General features: G+C 36.1%; 1 protein-coding gene across 1 annotated transcript in view; it reads left to right on the top strand.

Annotated features, from left to right (window-relative positions):
- Positions 1-8704, top strand: part of LOC149936248 (transmembrane 9 superfamily member 1-like) — a 69356-nt gene extending 60652 nt beyond the window's left edge. The window contains exon 14 of the mRNA XM_090181259.1: positions 6918-8704. Coding sequence (XP_090037385.1) covers positions 6918-7119 — 202 coding nt within the window. The 3' untranslated portion in view covers positions 7120-8704. The remainder of the gene's footprint in view (positions 1-6917) is intronic.
- The last annotated feature ends 6521 nt before the right edge of the window (positions 8705-15225 follow it).

Here is a 15225-nt window from a genome sequence, read left to right as displayed (position 1 = left end):
TTTGAAGGTAATTTTACTCTAGACCCCTATGGCAAATTCTCTGATTATCATTTATTTTCTTAAAAGATAGGCTAATTTTTTCAAAATTGCAATAACCTTTTTACTGAAATACAAGTCCACTTAAATTTATTAACTTAAATAAAAGTAAAATATGAAATAAAAATCTTGGCCTTAAAAAGTCAGGGAAAATCTGTTAAAATGGTCAGTGAATCGTCAGGGAATTTAAATCTGATAATTTTGTGGCAACCCTGTGAAAATACAAGTGAAATTTACTATTGATAGATACATTAGTCGATAGACGTAGCTATAGTAGCTGACCCGTTTCATATAAACACCCAAGTTGCTATTGACGAAATTGCGTTCATCCCCAGCTACCGTTATTGGACATTTTCCCAATCTGACCCTGAAAAACTCAATTACATTTCTTACAATGATGGATTAGGGGCTATACACGGCTATTGATCCCTGCTTAAGAAAGTAATTTACGTTCAACATATCACTTTCTTTTCCAGGTAAATCCTAGGTCTTAAGAAATTCCCATGACAAAAATCTAGTATATTACTTCTTATGGTAATTTAAGCGTTACTTACTGGTTTATCTTAAAGACCTAGGTTTGTTTCTGCCTGTCACCCTTTAAATTTACTTTCCTTCCAAACAAATACCCTGGTGGGAGGCCAACGTGTTCTGCTTTTGGCCTACCACCAGGGTATTTGTTTGGAAGGAAAGTAAATTTAAAGGGTGACGGGCGGAAGAAAACCTAGGCCTTTTACGATTATTTTTGTTGGGTGGAAATTTTTACAGCACAATTCACATTTATACATAAATTTACTTCTAACTAAAAAGTTTGTAAATTGGCGTTTACTAGTTTTTGCCATGAGTCAACGTGGTCGACGCTTTCTTCTGACGTTTTTTACTTACTTAAGCTCTCTAACTACGTTGACATCTGTACCAAAGGACACGCTATAGGTGGGGTGGTGGAGTCGTTAGCACTTTCGCCGCGCAGCAAGAGGAGCCGGGTGAACACTCGGAACTACTCCTTCCGCGTTGAGTTTGCAAGATCTCACCCCACTGGTTGAAGGGGTTTTCCCCCGAGTTCTTCGGTTTCCTCTTTCCATTAAAAATTGGAGGGAGGTACCAAAAAACGTACAACCGAAAGGTATAAAATTCCATAAGTTCAAGGCTCATAGTAATCCTATAATTCATAACGGTAATAGTGAGTGTAGGGAGCTGTTGGCTCGTGTGGCATGAAGGGCTTGCCACCACCCTCCTACGAATTGTAACCCTGCCGGCCACCTGTTTAAGGCATTAAAAGTCGCTATAAATGACTTGGGCCTAAGGTGGTGCCTTGGGTATTATCCTAGCTGATTATCATAATTTTCGCTTTGTGAGATTGTCTCATTTGTCTCTATCCAAAATGCCCGTCTTTTATCAATGTAGTATATTGGACTGGGCCGTCTCGAAAGCGTCCTTACAAATTGAAGGATTTAACAGACTCCCAGACATTCGAAACAGACACGCTCCAAATCTTAGACTGGATGGCGATATTTCGTCCCAAGAAGTAAATAACTATATTTTTTAGTTCATAACGCAGTCTGGCTTTCGGTTTTCGAAGAATAAAGATTTGTGTCCTGGCCATATTTTCGTCCACGTCGGACGCGAGTTACGACTTATTATTGAGTGTCCTTTTGTGGATGCGGGGCGGAGGGAAGAGAATGACCTAACCCGGTGAGACCCTTTGCGCGCACCCCGACTTCTTTCGGAAGGACAGGACGGGGCCGGGAGTGGGTGCGTCGGGTAAGAATGAACTGTAGGCCCCCAACCCCTCCTACCCTATATCTCATTCTTTTCTCTTTTTAATATAAAATGATGAATGTCCGTTTTAGCGCGGGCTTCTTTCCAAAGAAAGGGCGAGCCTTCCCACTTCCGGTTTGGCACATTTTTCATCCGGTTGTTCCTCTCCCCGAAGAAACCAATATATACCTTCCGATAGTAATAGGCAGCTCAAAATCGCCCCTTAATACCTGATAGTTCAGTCAGGGGTATCGCGGGTTTAATACGCTAGGTTTTAAGTATGTCAGGTCACTCGTAGATCGTCTGCCGATTTAAAAATAAACTTATTTGCGTCATCGGAATTTCTCGTATGTATTATATATATTTAGCGGTTAGTACCGTGGGATCAGTTTTGTATTTTGTACTTGTAAGGAAGTTGATACTGGTATCAATCATTTATACCGCCTTTGAACTTTGGGCAGGGGCTAGAACCACCAACAACCTTTCCTCCCGGTTAAAAAAAAAGTTAAAAATGTAAAATATGGCACTGTTTATGTGGTAGGTGACAACTTATTTATAAAACCGGCTTTAGTTATAACAATGTTTTCTTATTTTAAAAAACTAGGTCTTGTAAGTAAAAAATATCTTTCTAAGAATACTTCGGTACAATGTCAGATTTTGCAAGGGTATTAATTAATTAATTAATCTGAAATTAGATTTGATTTTTGTGCAGAATTTGGATTGAGCTTATTTTAGTTAAATATTAAACTAAAATATATTTTATATTCTCCCTAAAATCAGGGTTGACTGATTTCAATCGTGATTTAAAACAATATTTAAATCAAGTGCATAGCCTCCAGAGGTCCTATAATTCCTATAAAATCCTATATTTTCAAAAATGTCCGATAATATCCTCTATTTTTAGCAAAATCCCCAAAAAGTCCCTTAAAATCCTATAAATTTTATATTTTTCCCATTTCAAATCCCGCCACCCAATTAAATTTCTAGATTTCGCTATAAGATAAATTCCCATACCAAGTCATTCTAGTCTATACTTTTGTTAGCTGCTAGTATATTGTGGTGATAAAATGGTTAAATAGTTCCTATTTTTTAAGTAAAAATCAAAGATTACATCAAGAAATTTAAAATTATTAGGCTACTTACGGTATATCAAAGATTTATGTCACTAAATATAGATTTGGTTTTTAAATGCATAAAGTTAGTAAATGAAATAGCATATATATTCCTATAAATTCCTTTATTTTTAGAATCATAATCCTATTTTTCCTTTAAAAAATAAGATTTGAGTGGAGGCCCTGCAAGTGATTTTTTTTAAAAATCATTGATTAAAATCACACAATGTATTTCAATGGAGGAATAAAAAATGTTAAAAATTTATTCCTAGAAAATTAAAATAAACAGAATATCTGAGGAAAATAAAATATTAAAGTAATTAAGATTTAATTTAATTCAAGATTAGCTATCTGACAAAAGTAAAATATCCGTTAATTATACAGGAAAAGAGCCATTAATTACAATTAAAATCAATAATTAAAAATCAATAATTTAAATAAAATAAAAATAATCAGATTTATATAAAAAAAAATCGATTGATTTGATTTTTATTAAAAAAAATCAAAAAAGTACCAACCCTGCCTATATAAAGTCATTAGTTGCAAAAGTGAATGTTTTCCTTTGCGGAGCGACCATTTTGAATTCTCGATTACCGATTAAATTAACGATTTGTCCAACCACATACTAATCGATTAATCGATTCTACTCGTATATCATTTCATCGTAATTATTGTAAACGATTAATGTTAATCGAAAACTACGTTTTGATCGTTCGAACAAAGATGATAATAATAATAAGGCAATTTCTAGGAAACGGCGTGTTCCTTTCGAAATTTCCAAAGAAACGCCACTTGTATTTCAACGGTGATAAATAAGCGTTTTTTTAGCCAACTTTCTTTGGGAGCCTCCATCGAATTTCAATCTCTCTATTACATTGTGATGGGAAAAGCATTATTCTTGAGCGATATATGACTGGGGGTAGGTTCCCTGCAAAGGGGCACCGTACAAACTTCACTCTCTCCGCATCCAACTACTTTAACTCCAAATATTTGGGGGGGGGGGGGCATTTTGGCGGGATGAAAGATATCGGCTTATTCGGGAAATATTACCGTCATTTTCCGTCCGGAGTAGAAAAGGGAAAACTGGTGGCGTCCATTCGATTCCGACTCTTTTAAATTGCTCCCAAAGCTTCTGCCAACCGCGTAAATTTCTATTATTGGGCTGGGTTTAAAAAGTGAAAAGAGCCACCGCTAGGGGACGTGGTTTTTCTAATACGAACTTGAGAGCCGCCAACCGCATTTTTATTTTACTTTTGAAAAAGGAATGGAAATTTTTATTTGTAGACGGTAAATATTGTGATTTGTTGGGAATAATTTTAATTTATTGAGGTGCTGTTTAAACTAAAGAAATATTTGGTTATCGAGTATCAAACATTTTTAGTAATATTGAAGTCGAGTCGAGTTATCGAGTACTTGATTAAGGGTAAACTTTCTCTTATTCGAGTCGAGTAACTAAAAAAACCTCGAGTAATATCCATATCTATAACTATAAGTCTTAAAGTTTGTCCATTTATTTATTTGTATGTCATGTTCCTAAAAACTCGAGAACGGTTGAAATTTTAACTCAATGTTCAGGACCTGATTTCCAACTAAACGCGCCTAATTCCAAATACCTGACATGGTTTTATTAATCTAATTCAATTTTATTTTTATTTTACTCGGCTTTGGACTTTCGGCTCTTTGCTTCCCTTATCTATTTGCCGGCTGGTCTCGCCTTTCAATTATTTCCCTCGACTTCCACCCATTTGCTTCCCTTATCTCCTCTCTTGAGTTCCTTGCGCCCGTCCCGACCTTTAACCTTTTTAACGCGTTAGTGTGGAATTCGTAGAAGGAGACTTAGTGTGAAATTCGTAGATTTTTAAGTAGTTCAGGACTTTTTGCTACGCGTGTTGCGTTTACCTTTCTTACGTACAAATCAGATATAATTCATTAAAACTAAGACCCCGAGTGAAGCCGGGTATTAAAGCTCGTAATTATATAAATTAAAGTTATTGTAGTTAGCACTTTCGCCTCGCAGCAAGAGGAGCCGTGTTCGACACCAGCTTGTGGCACTGGGTGAAAACCCGGAACAACTCCTTCCGCGTTGAGTTTTGAAAGTTTTCTCCCCGCTGTTTAAAGGGGTTTTCCCCCGAGCTCTTCGGTTTCCCCTTCCATTAAAACTTGTTGAGGTTAGCGGTAATAGTTACTGTAGGCAGTGGCGTAGCTGATGGTCCGCAGGGCCCGCGGTGCAAGGGGGCCTCGAGCTTCGGAGGGGGGCCCCGCTAACCTTAAAAAAATTAAAAAGGGGGCCTCTGAATTCTCAGCTACGCCACTGAGTGTAGGGTGATGTTGGCTCGCGTAGCATGCAGTGCTTGCCACCACCCTCCTACGCATTGTAACCCGGCCACCTGAATTAATGGCTTTAAAAGTCGCTTGATGACTTAGGCTTAAGGTGGTGCCTTGGGTATTAGCCTAGTTGATAATTATTATTTAAATACTGAATTAGACTCGCTATTTTCTAAACGCTGCTCTATCGTCCTGAAAATCGGTAGCAAATATGCCACGCAAATTCATAATTTTCTCGGAACGCTGTGGGCTGGCCCGTTTCTTTCCTTTTGTACCCCACCAAATATTTTCCTTCCTCAACCACTGGTCTCCAAAGAGTCGAACTTTGGTGACCTCTTGCAAATGGCGTAAAATCGTTGCGATCTTCATTGTGGCTATGACCTTTCCTGCAATTTGTTCGCCCAGATCGAAAAAAGTTAGTCCTCTCAACAAACCAACGGGTTCCCTGTACGTGTCTCCAAAATAAAAAGAGTGGTGGTGTCCGCCCCGTCAATTTGCACTCAATCTCTGTTCGACTATCCGTTTTCCACTATTATACTCTCTACACCAGTTCTTCCCTTTTTTTACACACAGTCCTAAGGGATTTGTGTGTACTAAGATCACGTACCTTGTTGTGCGCCGCCGCCGCCGCCGACGTATCTGACATAACGCTTGAACCATAAGGTTTAGAAGGGTCATTGCTATGTCAATCGATAAAAAAAATCAGACCATCAAAAGCCTAATATTTATTTTGCCACTAGGGCCCACAAGTTGGTAATTTTCCCATTTATCAATTTTAGTAGATGTTCGAATTAAAGTGTACATAACCTTTTTAAATTAAGACCGACTTGGTAGAAAATTATATTTTTAGTTAGTATTGATCATTTCTGAACTACGTTTAGGGTTTCATTTGGAAATTTTAATTTTAAGTGAGATTTCTGGCCAATTTGCGGGACCCCACAACCCGCGTACGCACTATTCTGATATTTGAATTTCGTACCAATTGATACAAGCGCCATCTAACTTTAAAAACATGGGTACCTTATTTCCAAAACCAGGTAACTCGAAAAATTCGGTTTGTCTAAAAATTATTTTAAATTAACGTGTTTGCGTTTCGCTACTTTATTTCCAAAACCAGGTAACTCGAAGAAAAATGTTTTTGATAAAATTCCTCTTGGGTTTATTAAGTTAATGTACAAGATGATTGGAAATTGTTTCAAATTTAAATTTATTATTTAAAATATAGTTAACAAATCGGGGGGGGATGGTGTGAACTAAAATGTCCGTGACATCTTGTTTATTTCCGTGGAAAGGATTCGTCCGGGTCTAAAAGCGGACTTCAAACGAAGTTCCGCGGTCGACTTTGACCCTCTTAAGGTTTGCGGTTCCAATTTTATCGATCAGCGACCTTCGATTGGTCCTGCTGGATATAGCGTATACCTTTTGAAAGGCTCGCCTTTTGTTTAGGCCTATTGGTTAGCCGTCTTTCGGATCTAATTTCCCCCGCCAATATAATTCCGTCGTACGGTCTTCGGACACTGTAGTCGAAGAAAAACGACGTGGTAAAGTTATCGAGGCTTACGGCGGGGTGGGAATTGAAGGTCACTCGCGGCCAATCGCGCGCGGGATGATGGATTCTCTAAACGTCATTCTATTAATGTCATCTTAACATTTCTTTTTCTTCCCTTTCCTCGTCACTTCCGGCGGCAGCTCGACGTCGGTCTTCGTCTTCTTCTACGCTTTGTTCTTCTATTACCGGCGTTCCAACATGGAGGGGATCTTGCAGGCGGCCCAGTTCTTCGGTTACACCATTCTCACGTGCTACGTCTTCTTCTTGACGCTGGGCACCGTTTCTTTCTTCGCTTCTCTGCGTTTCGTGCGATACATCTATTGCAATATTAAGATGGACTGATCTGGACGCGATCCTCTAACAAGCCACCTCATTTTTTATTTCCCTCGTTTAAAATGTCGCCCATTGCCAAAATACGCTTTCTATTAACACCCGTTATTTTATATAATTATTAATTAATAGTTTATTATGATTAAAGTAAGCGCTTTCAGTTAGCGTGAGCGTCAGAGCCTGACAAAATTGTAAACGTTTTTCTTGGTGGATTTTAGATTGCTACCTAGCGAGAAAAGCTTAGAATTTGGAACGGCGCGTGGCTTTAGTGTCAAATGAAAGTGTTTATTAAAATTATTAAAGTGTCGAAAATATTTTGCCAGGCTCGTTGGTTACCTTTCTGGCTATTTGGCAACAGGTAAATTTTGTTTAAATCGAATTTTTATTAACTACGACCTCGTGTTTTTGACAAATATCTTAGTTATTAGAATTCTCCGCTTTAGTTAGAGACGCCAGTGGACGTTTTTTCCCTTAAAGGCCTAGGTTTTCTTCCGCCTGTCACCCTTTAAATTTACTTTCCTCCCAAACAAATACCCTGGTGGTAGGCCAACGTGTTCTGCTGTTGGCCTACCACCAGGGTATTTGTTTGGGAGGAAAGTAAATTTAAAGGGTGACAGGCGGAAGAAAACCTAAGCCTTTAACTAAAAGTTAAAATCCGCTAATTATATTATAACTTTGTTTTAATAAAAGGTTTAATTAATAAATTATCTGTATTATGTATTTTTAAATAATTAAAACAACCTCTACTGCTTTGTAACTAAATCGAAATAGTCTAATATTTGTCAAAATGTTGACGTCAGTTAATTCAACTAAAATTTTGAACGGCCTCAGAATTTTTATAAATATTATTTCGAAATTTACTTAGAAATTAACAAATATACGTGAAAATTATCGAAATCATTATCCGTAGTAATTGTAAAGAAATGCTATATTGTCGGATTGCATTCGAAATATTATATAATCATAATTTAAACAGTTGTGTACCAAATCTATTTTGTTTCATTTCCAAAATGAGATATTTTTGGACAAAATCTGGAAAAACAATGTTTAGACTATAATAACTAAAATATTTAGCGAATTTGGTAAATTTTTAACCAAATAAATAAGTAATTTACACCGGCTTAGTGCGGGTAAACCAACATGACCGACTCAAATGCCTTTGTCGAATTTGCGCGTGAAATCATCAAACAGTACTCCCCATAAATTCAATATAAAATATTTTTTATTTTAAATAATATTGTTAAAGTTATTTTGTTTGTTTCGAAGCATTTGAATATTTATTTGTGTATCGTTTGAAATTTCTAGAGAAATTTTTCACCAGCCGTACAAATAGTAATAAGAAACACCAGTCATTTTTTCACCCACACTCCCGGATCTCTTTTTTGGATTCCTATTTTCGAACATACGTATAGTCACTTATAAATAAATTCCTGTAAATTACACTTTGGTTTAATTACAAACCATTTTAACGAACTGTAGAATATATAAAATACTAATATTATAGTCACTTTTAAAACGTTTACGTTTCTCATTTTGATAAAAACTATCGATACTCTGTACAAAAAAACAAGTGAAATGTCATTTATTTAAAAAAATAAAATCACGTAATATTGATAAATTAATTTGTTGTTGTTTTTTGCCGTTTGAAAAGTTTACTGTTTTACATTTTTTTAAAATCCTCTTTAAATATTATTTATTTCCCCTTTAAAAAATTATTTAATTCCCTTTAAAAGTTATTTATTTACCCTTTAAAAAATTCCCCGTTTTAAAATTTATTTATTTCCCCTTTAAAAAATTCCCTGTTTTAAAATTTATTTATTTTCCACTTTTTAAATTATTTCCCCCCTTTTAAAATGTTTCTTTTCTAATTTATTTTCCCCTTTTAAAATTTAGTTATTTTCCATTATTCAAATTTAGTTATTTCCCCTTTTTAAAAATTAGTTATTTCCCCTTATTAAAATTAATTATTTCCCCTTATTAAAATTAATTATTTCCCCTTATTAAAATTTAGTTATTTCCCCTTTTAAAAACTTAGTTATTTCCCCTTTTAAAAAATTAGTTATTTCCCCTTCTAAAATTTAGTTATTTCCATTTTTAAAATTTAGTTATTTCCCCTTTTAAAATTTAGTTATTTCCCGTTTTTAAAATTTAGTTTTTCCCCATTTTAAAATTTAGTTATTCCCCATTTTAAAATTTTGTTATTTTCTCTTATTAATATTTAGTTATTTTCTCTTATTAATATTTAGTTATTTTCTCTTATTAATATTTGGTTATTTTCCTTTATTAATATTTAGTTATTTCACCATTATAATATTTAGATATTTCCCCTCTTTAATATTTATTTATTTTCCCTCCTTAAAATTTATTTTCTCCTTTTAAAAATTTAGTTATTTCCCCTTTTAAAAATTTAGTTATTTCCGCTTTTAAAAATTTAGTTATTTCCCCTTTTAAAAATTTAGTTATTTCCCCTTTTAAAAATTTGGTTATTTCCCCTTTTAAAAATTTAGTTATTCCCCCTAGAAACTTAATTGCGTTGAACGGCGATTTATGGTTGTTATAGAAAGTGTTTTTTTGAATTGACGGACGAACTTCGAAGATCAAGGACGCCTCACCAATGGGAAATAAGTGAGTAATAATTCTTTAAAAATATTTATTTCTTTGTCCAGCATGAACGAACTTAGAAGAAGTCGCGCCTCGTTTATATTTTGGTCGCTTTCAACAGATATCGTTAATATCCCGCGCGTGACAGCTAGCAACATTTATTTCGATATTCCAGTGGTCCATTACTATAGGATAACTCCGTGAAGTTGCCGAGTCTTCCAGTCGCAGTGTGAAGGTCCAATTTGGACACTTTGCGGGCTGGGCGGGATGAACCGCTAGTTGGTATAGAGCGCGTCTCTCGCTAGATGGCGGAGGCCAATTTCTCAGGATTAAGATAAACCATTCTTTTGTAGTCGAGACGCCGGCGCCGCTCGAGGGATGAAACCTGGAAAACGTTTTTCTGGATTCTTCAGTAGACGTCCCGGAAGGCGAAAGTGAAAACCCTTGTAAGCTCTCTCTCTGTGTTCTTCTTTTATACACTTTCCCGACGAACTCGGATCGAATCCGCGGCCCACTCGAATCCGAGAGGACTGTCTCCGTCACCTGACAATTCGAGATAGGTGATCCTACGGGTATAGTTTGCAGTCCACCTCTTGGTCTTTTGGAATTGATGGGTGGTACCGTTGTCGAATCGAGAACGAGCCAGGCCGCAGACTAAGATGGGAATCCGATCTGTAATAGAAGACTTTTGACCCTAAATTTTTATTTTCCCAATAAAATTGTCTACTGGCCCGCAGTCTAAACCGTCCCAAAATGTACAGGGATAATTCGTACCGATTGGTACCGCTAAATGGCTATTTCAATGTGGGAACTTCGAAGGAGAAGGAGAGAAACATCTATTTGAATTACTTACACGGCCTGATTGGTTGACCGATTAAAGCCAGTTTCGTTGTTTGGAAATCGCGATGGTTTACTAATAATGACGATAGATGGCATTATTAGACGTACTTATTTCAAAATTCCCCAAAACTCGGAACATCAGCGGGATCACCCAATCCGTAGATCATCGCGTTCTCCATTGTTAGTTGGCTCTTCGGTACGGGGGTATATAAATCCATTAGTCAATGTTAGTTGGCTCTTGAGCTTCTCTTATCTCTCTCCATATTTTGCTCTTGAGCTTCTATCTCTCTAATCTTTTGCTCTTGAGCTTCTTGTTCTCTCCCCATCTTTTGCTCTTGAGCTTCTCTCTGTCTATCTTTGGTTTTTGAGCTTCTCTTGTCTGTCCAGCTTTTGCTCCTGAGCTTCTCTCTCTCTCCATCTTTTACTTTTGTGCTTCTCTTTTCTCTCTCCATCTTTTGCTCTTGAGCATCTCTCTCTCTCCCCCATCTTTTACTCTTGAGCTTTTCTTCTCTCTCTCTCTCTCTCTCTCTCTCTCTCTCTATAGCTCTATCCCTCCCTCCCTCCATCTTTTACTTTTGAGTTTCTCTTTTCTCTCTCCATCTTCTGCTCTTGAGCTTCTATTCTCTCTCCATCTTTTGCTCCGGAGCTTCCTCTCAATCTTCGCTTTCTTTTTGCAGCAGCATTGTAGGCGGCGGACATTTGTTTGTAGATGGTTCCGCCATTATTTATCGCGCTTAAAGACAGCCGTTTTGCGCTTTTAATGGTCTTAAAGCGTGTTTGGCGAAGGGGAAATTTCTGCGACGTCCCCCTCTTTCAATACCCCCCCCCCCTCCTCATTCCTTTATTCTCTTCCATCCTTCCGCCCCGCCCTCAACAAAACCCCCTTTTCGTTTTTATATTTTTGCCCTGGCGCGCGGACTTTGTAAGTTTCGCCATATAAAATGTTTGAGAGAGAGAGAGAGAGGAAATGTAAGATTTTTGTCGTATTCCTCTTTTTGGCGCTCTGGTTGCAGCCGGGGACGTGGGAGGTTTTATTTTAAATGGGTTTATTTGACCCGATTTTCTTGGATAAATAAACGTTAGTCTCTCTGTAACGGGGATGTATATTCCCACCCCCACCGTATGACCAGCAACGATTCCTAGCATGTACGCTATTTTCCCGCTAATGGAAAAAATTCCGGCTTAAGATTTTTAAAAAGGCGATAAAAATACTTTATGTGAGCCCTTATTGCTAGATTACATTTGTTCGCGTCTTAAATTCTCTGGAAAGTTTGCCCGTTTAAAATGCTTAGAAAATATTATACGCGTTATAGTTTTTGTCGATTGAGGGGGAAGTTCGTCCTACGCCATTATCGCCATATTGTCTATTTCTTGGAAGATATTTTCTGTTTGAAAAGGCTCGTACTTTCGTGTTGTTTGTCTTTTAAAGTATGGACGAATAAATCCTTATAGGGACTAACTAGTTTAATTATATTTATAGATGAGTACGATGATAACTTCGTTTATAAACTAGTGTGGCCGATCTAGTGTATTATCTCGATGAATCAATAGATGTCGTTGTTGGTAGGTGAGTCCTACCTAGTGTTTTAGGTCTGACCGAGGCTTAGCTCCGACTGCTCCGTATTTATTTGTTTAATTAAAATAAACATGCTTTCTATTAGTGTTGTTAATTTTCCGGAAAAATAAAATGCGGAAACATTTTCCAGAAAATTTTCCGCAAATCGGAAAGATAAATTAAATTGAAAAATTAAGGGTTTTTAATGTTTTTAACTTTTTATCCATAAAAAATGTCTTATATCAGTAAACATACTACAAAACATGAATAGTGTTACATTGTTATTCAGTTTAAATCTAGTCTAGAGGTTTAGTTTTACTTTTAGATTCGAAAAAATTAGGCGAAAATTCCGCTTTATTTAAATTTGCCAACAATATATTAGATTAATCATGGAATGAAAACTTTTTACTTTTTTTCGGAGAAATACGGAAAACTTACCGGAAAAAAAGGCCTCGGTCATTTACCGGAAAATTTTTCGACTTACAACCCTACTTTCTATTTAACAAAATAAAGGTGAAATGGGATAAGGTCCACGTTTTTATAGATTGTAGTAAATTATTATTTTTAAAGACAATAAATGATCTTTGTTAAATTAAAATATTTGGCGCTGTTGCGGCGATAGGGGGCGATACTTAACGGGGTTCCTTTTGCCGTAACACTGAATAGCATCCATGAAGGAGTTTCTCCGCAACCGCCCTTTGCTTTAAGTCACTCCAACCCTGTCAATAAAATATGCTTCATTCGACCCTTTACGGATTTCTTAGTCCACGGACGAACCAAAAACCGTTTAAATTTCCATGTTAAACAAATTCTTACAATGGCTCGCTTACTAAACCGAAATCGATGCGATGACCTTTCGTAAATAAGACAGAGCTTTTTATTGGCAAAGCATTAGTTTATAAGTCGGATATGTTTTATCTGCGTGGCGCTCCCGGGGTGGCGCTCCGAGGTGGTGTAATCTGAAATAGTCCCACTAATTCGGAGTTCTAGGCTAGATAAGAACCCCCTTATAAAAATTCAATTATAAAATTTCTCCATAATCGTAAAAGGAGGAAAGATACGGGAAGAAAACTGGTCGATGTCGGTGGCCGATAGATGGGGTGGCGGTAGCTAAAGGCGTCGCGTCCATTACGCTTATTTGTTTTCAATCTGGCCAATCTCTTTAATTCGGTATTCTCTCCCTTTCCTTTCGCCCTCGCCAATGCTTAGTTCTCCCTCAAGGATCTCGCTTCGTACCACCCCCCCCCCCCCCCTTATTCCTGTATTCACTCTCCCCTCCCCAACCACTCTTTTCACCTCAACCCACACCTACTCATTTTCACGAAGGTTATGCAATCGTCACTTTACGGTCAGGTTCCAACATAAATATTAATAATGAATAATAATTATACCATTTCGTATTTGATAAATTGTTTAGAATGTATATGTATATATATTTTTTAAATTCTTCTTCTACTATTTTTAAATTAATAGCATTTTTTTAAATTCTTCGTCTACTATTTTTAAATTAATTGTTTTTTTTAAATTCTTCTACTATTTTTAAATTAATTGTATTTTTATAAATTCTTCTTCTACTATTTTTAAATTAATTGTATTTTTTAAATTCTTCTTCTACTATTTTTAAATTAATTGTATTTGTTAAATTCTTCTTCTACTATTTTTAAATTAATAGCAATTTTTTAAATTCTTCTTCTACTATTTTTAAATTAATTGTATTTTTTAAATTCTTCTACTATTTTTAAATTAATTGTATTTTTTAAATTCTTCTTCTACTATTTTTAAATTAATTGTATTTTTTAAATTCTTCTTCTACTATTTTTAAATTAATAGCAATTTTTTTAATTCTTCTTCTACTATTTTTAAATTAATTGTATTTTTTTAAATTCTTCTTCTACTATTTTTAAATTAATTGTATTTTTTTAAATTCTTCTTCTACTATTTTTAAATTAATTGTATTTTTTAAATTCTTCTTCTACTATTTTTATATTATTGGTATTTTTTTGAATTTTTCTTTACTATTTTTACATTATTTGTAATTTTTTTAAATTCTTCTTTACAAGCCTAGGATTTGTTTTGCCTGTTTTCCTTTAAGTTTACTTCCCGCCGCGCAAATTTCCTGGTGGTAGGCCAACGTGCTCTGCGGTTGGCCTACCACCATGATATTTGCGCGGCGGGAAGTAAACTTAAAGGAAAACAGGCAGAAGAAATCCTAGGCCTTTAACTATATTTAAATTATTTCATTTATGGTATTTTGAATTACAGGTGTTTACTACTAGGTGTCGCCTTCGTTGCCTTGAGTTTTCATCGAAAGGACTACCACGAAAGCTTTCCTCCAACGACTAGAGTAGCTTTTTAAAAGAATTCTAAGAAGGTGATGTCACCTATGACGTCATCTGAGACTTATCCGAATTTTTTAAAAGTACCACTGCCAACCTTAATCAAGTCCTTTGAAGCAAGTTATTTTTACGTTATTTTTTTAAATCCGATAGATGGCGATGAAAATATTTCCATTCAGTAGACGCTTCAGTAAATCATCCTCCCAGGAAATCGCCAGGAAGTAATATTTCAGAGAGCCAGGACCTGTAAGTCACTGTTTATATAGTGCTTGTTAAAATAATGGAAACTTTTCACCTTTACGGTAGCAAAAAGCGTTCCCCATGGCGTTCCCTTTTAACCAGGTAGTTTTTTGGACATATTAAAAAAACACTGTTCTGTTTAAAGGTGAAAAGTTTCCATTATTTCCACAAGCACTAAATAAACAGTGACTTGCCGGTCCTGGCTCTCGGAGATATTAGCTCTTGGCGATTTCCTGGGAGGTTGATTTATTTAAGCGCCTATTCTAATAATTATCAGCTAGGCTAATACCCATACACCACCTTAGACCTAAATCATCAAGCGACTTTTAAAGCCATTAATTCAGGTGGACGGGTTACAATGCGTAGGAGGGTGGTGGCAAGCCCTTCACAGTGGCGTATCTAGGGGGGGTGCCCCGGGTGCCACCCGTTTGGTTCTGATTTGGGGGTGACACCCGACCATGAAAAAAAATAAAAACTTACTCCAACTAGAGACTACCATGATATCCGGGTGTCACCCATGCTAGCTACGACAGCTCCCTACACTAA

Source organism: Leiobunum rupestre, chromosome 7 (assembly GCF_980474605.1).
Source record: "Leiobunum rupestre chromosome 7, qqLeiRupe1.1.hap1, whole genome shotgun sequence".
Taxonomy (NCBI): Eukaryota; Metazoa; Arthropoda; class Arachnida; order Opiliones; family Sclerosomatidae; genus Leiobunum; species Leiobunum rupestre.
Note: the sequence above shows the minus strand (reverse complement) of the source record. Positions and strands in the feature narration are given on the sequence as shown.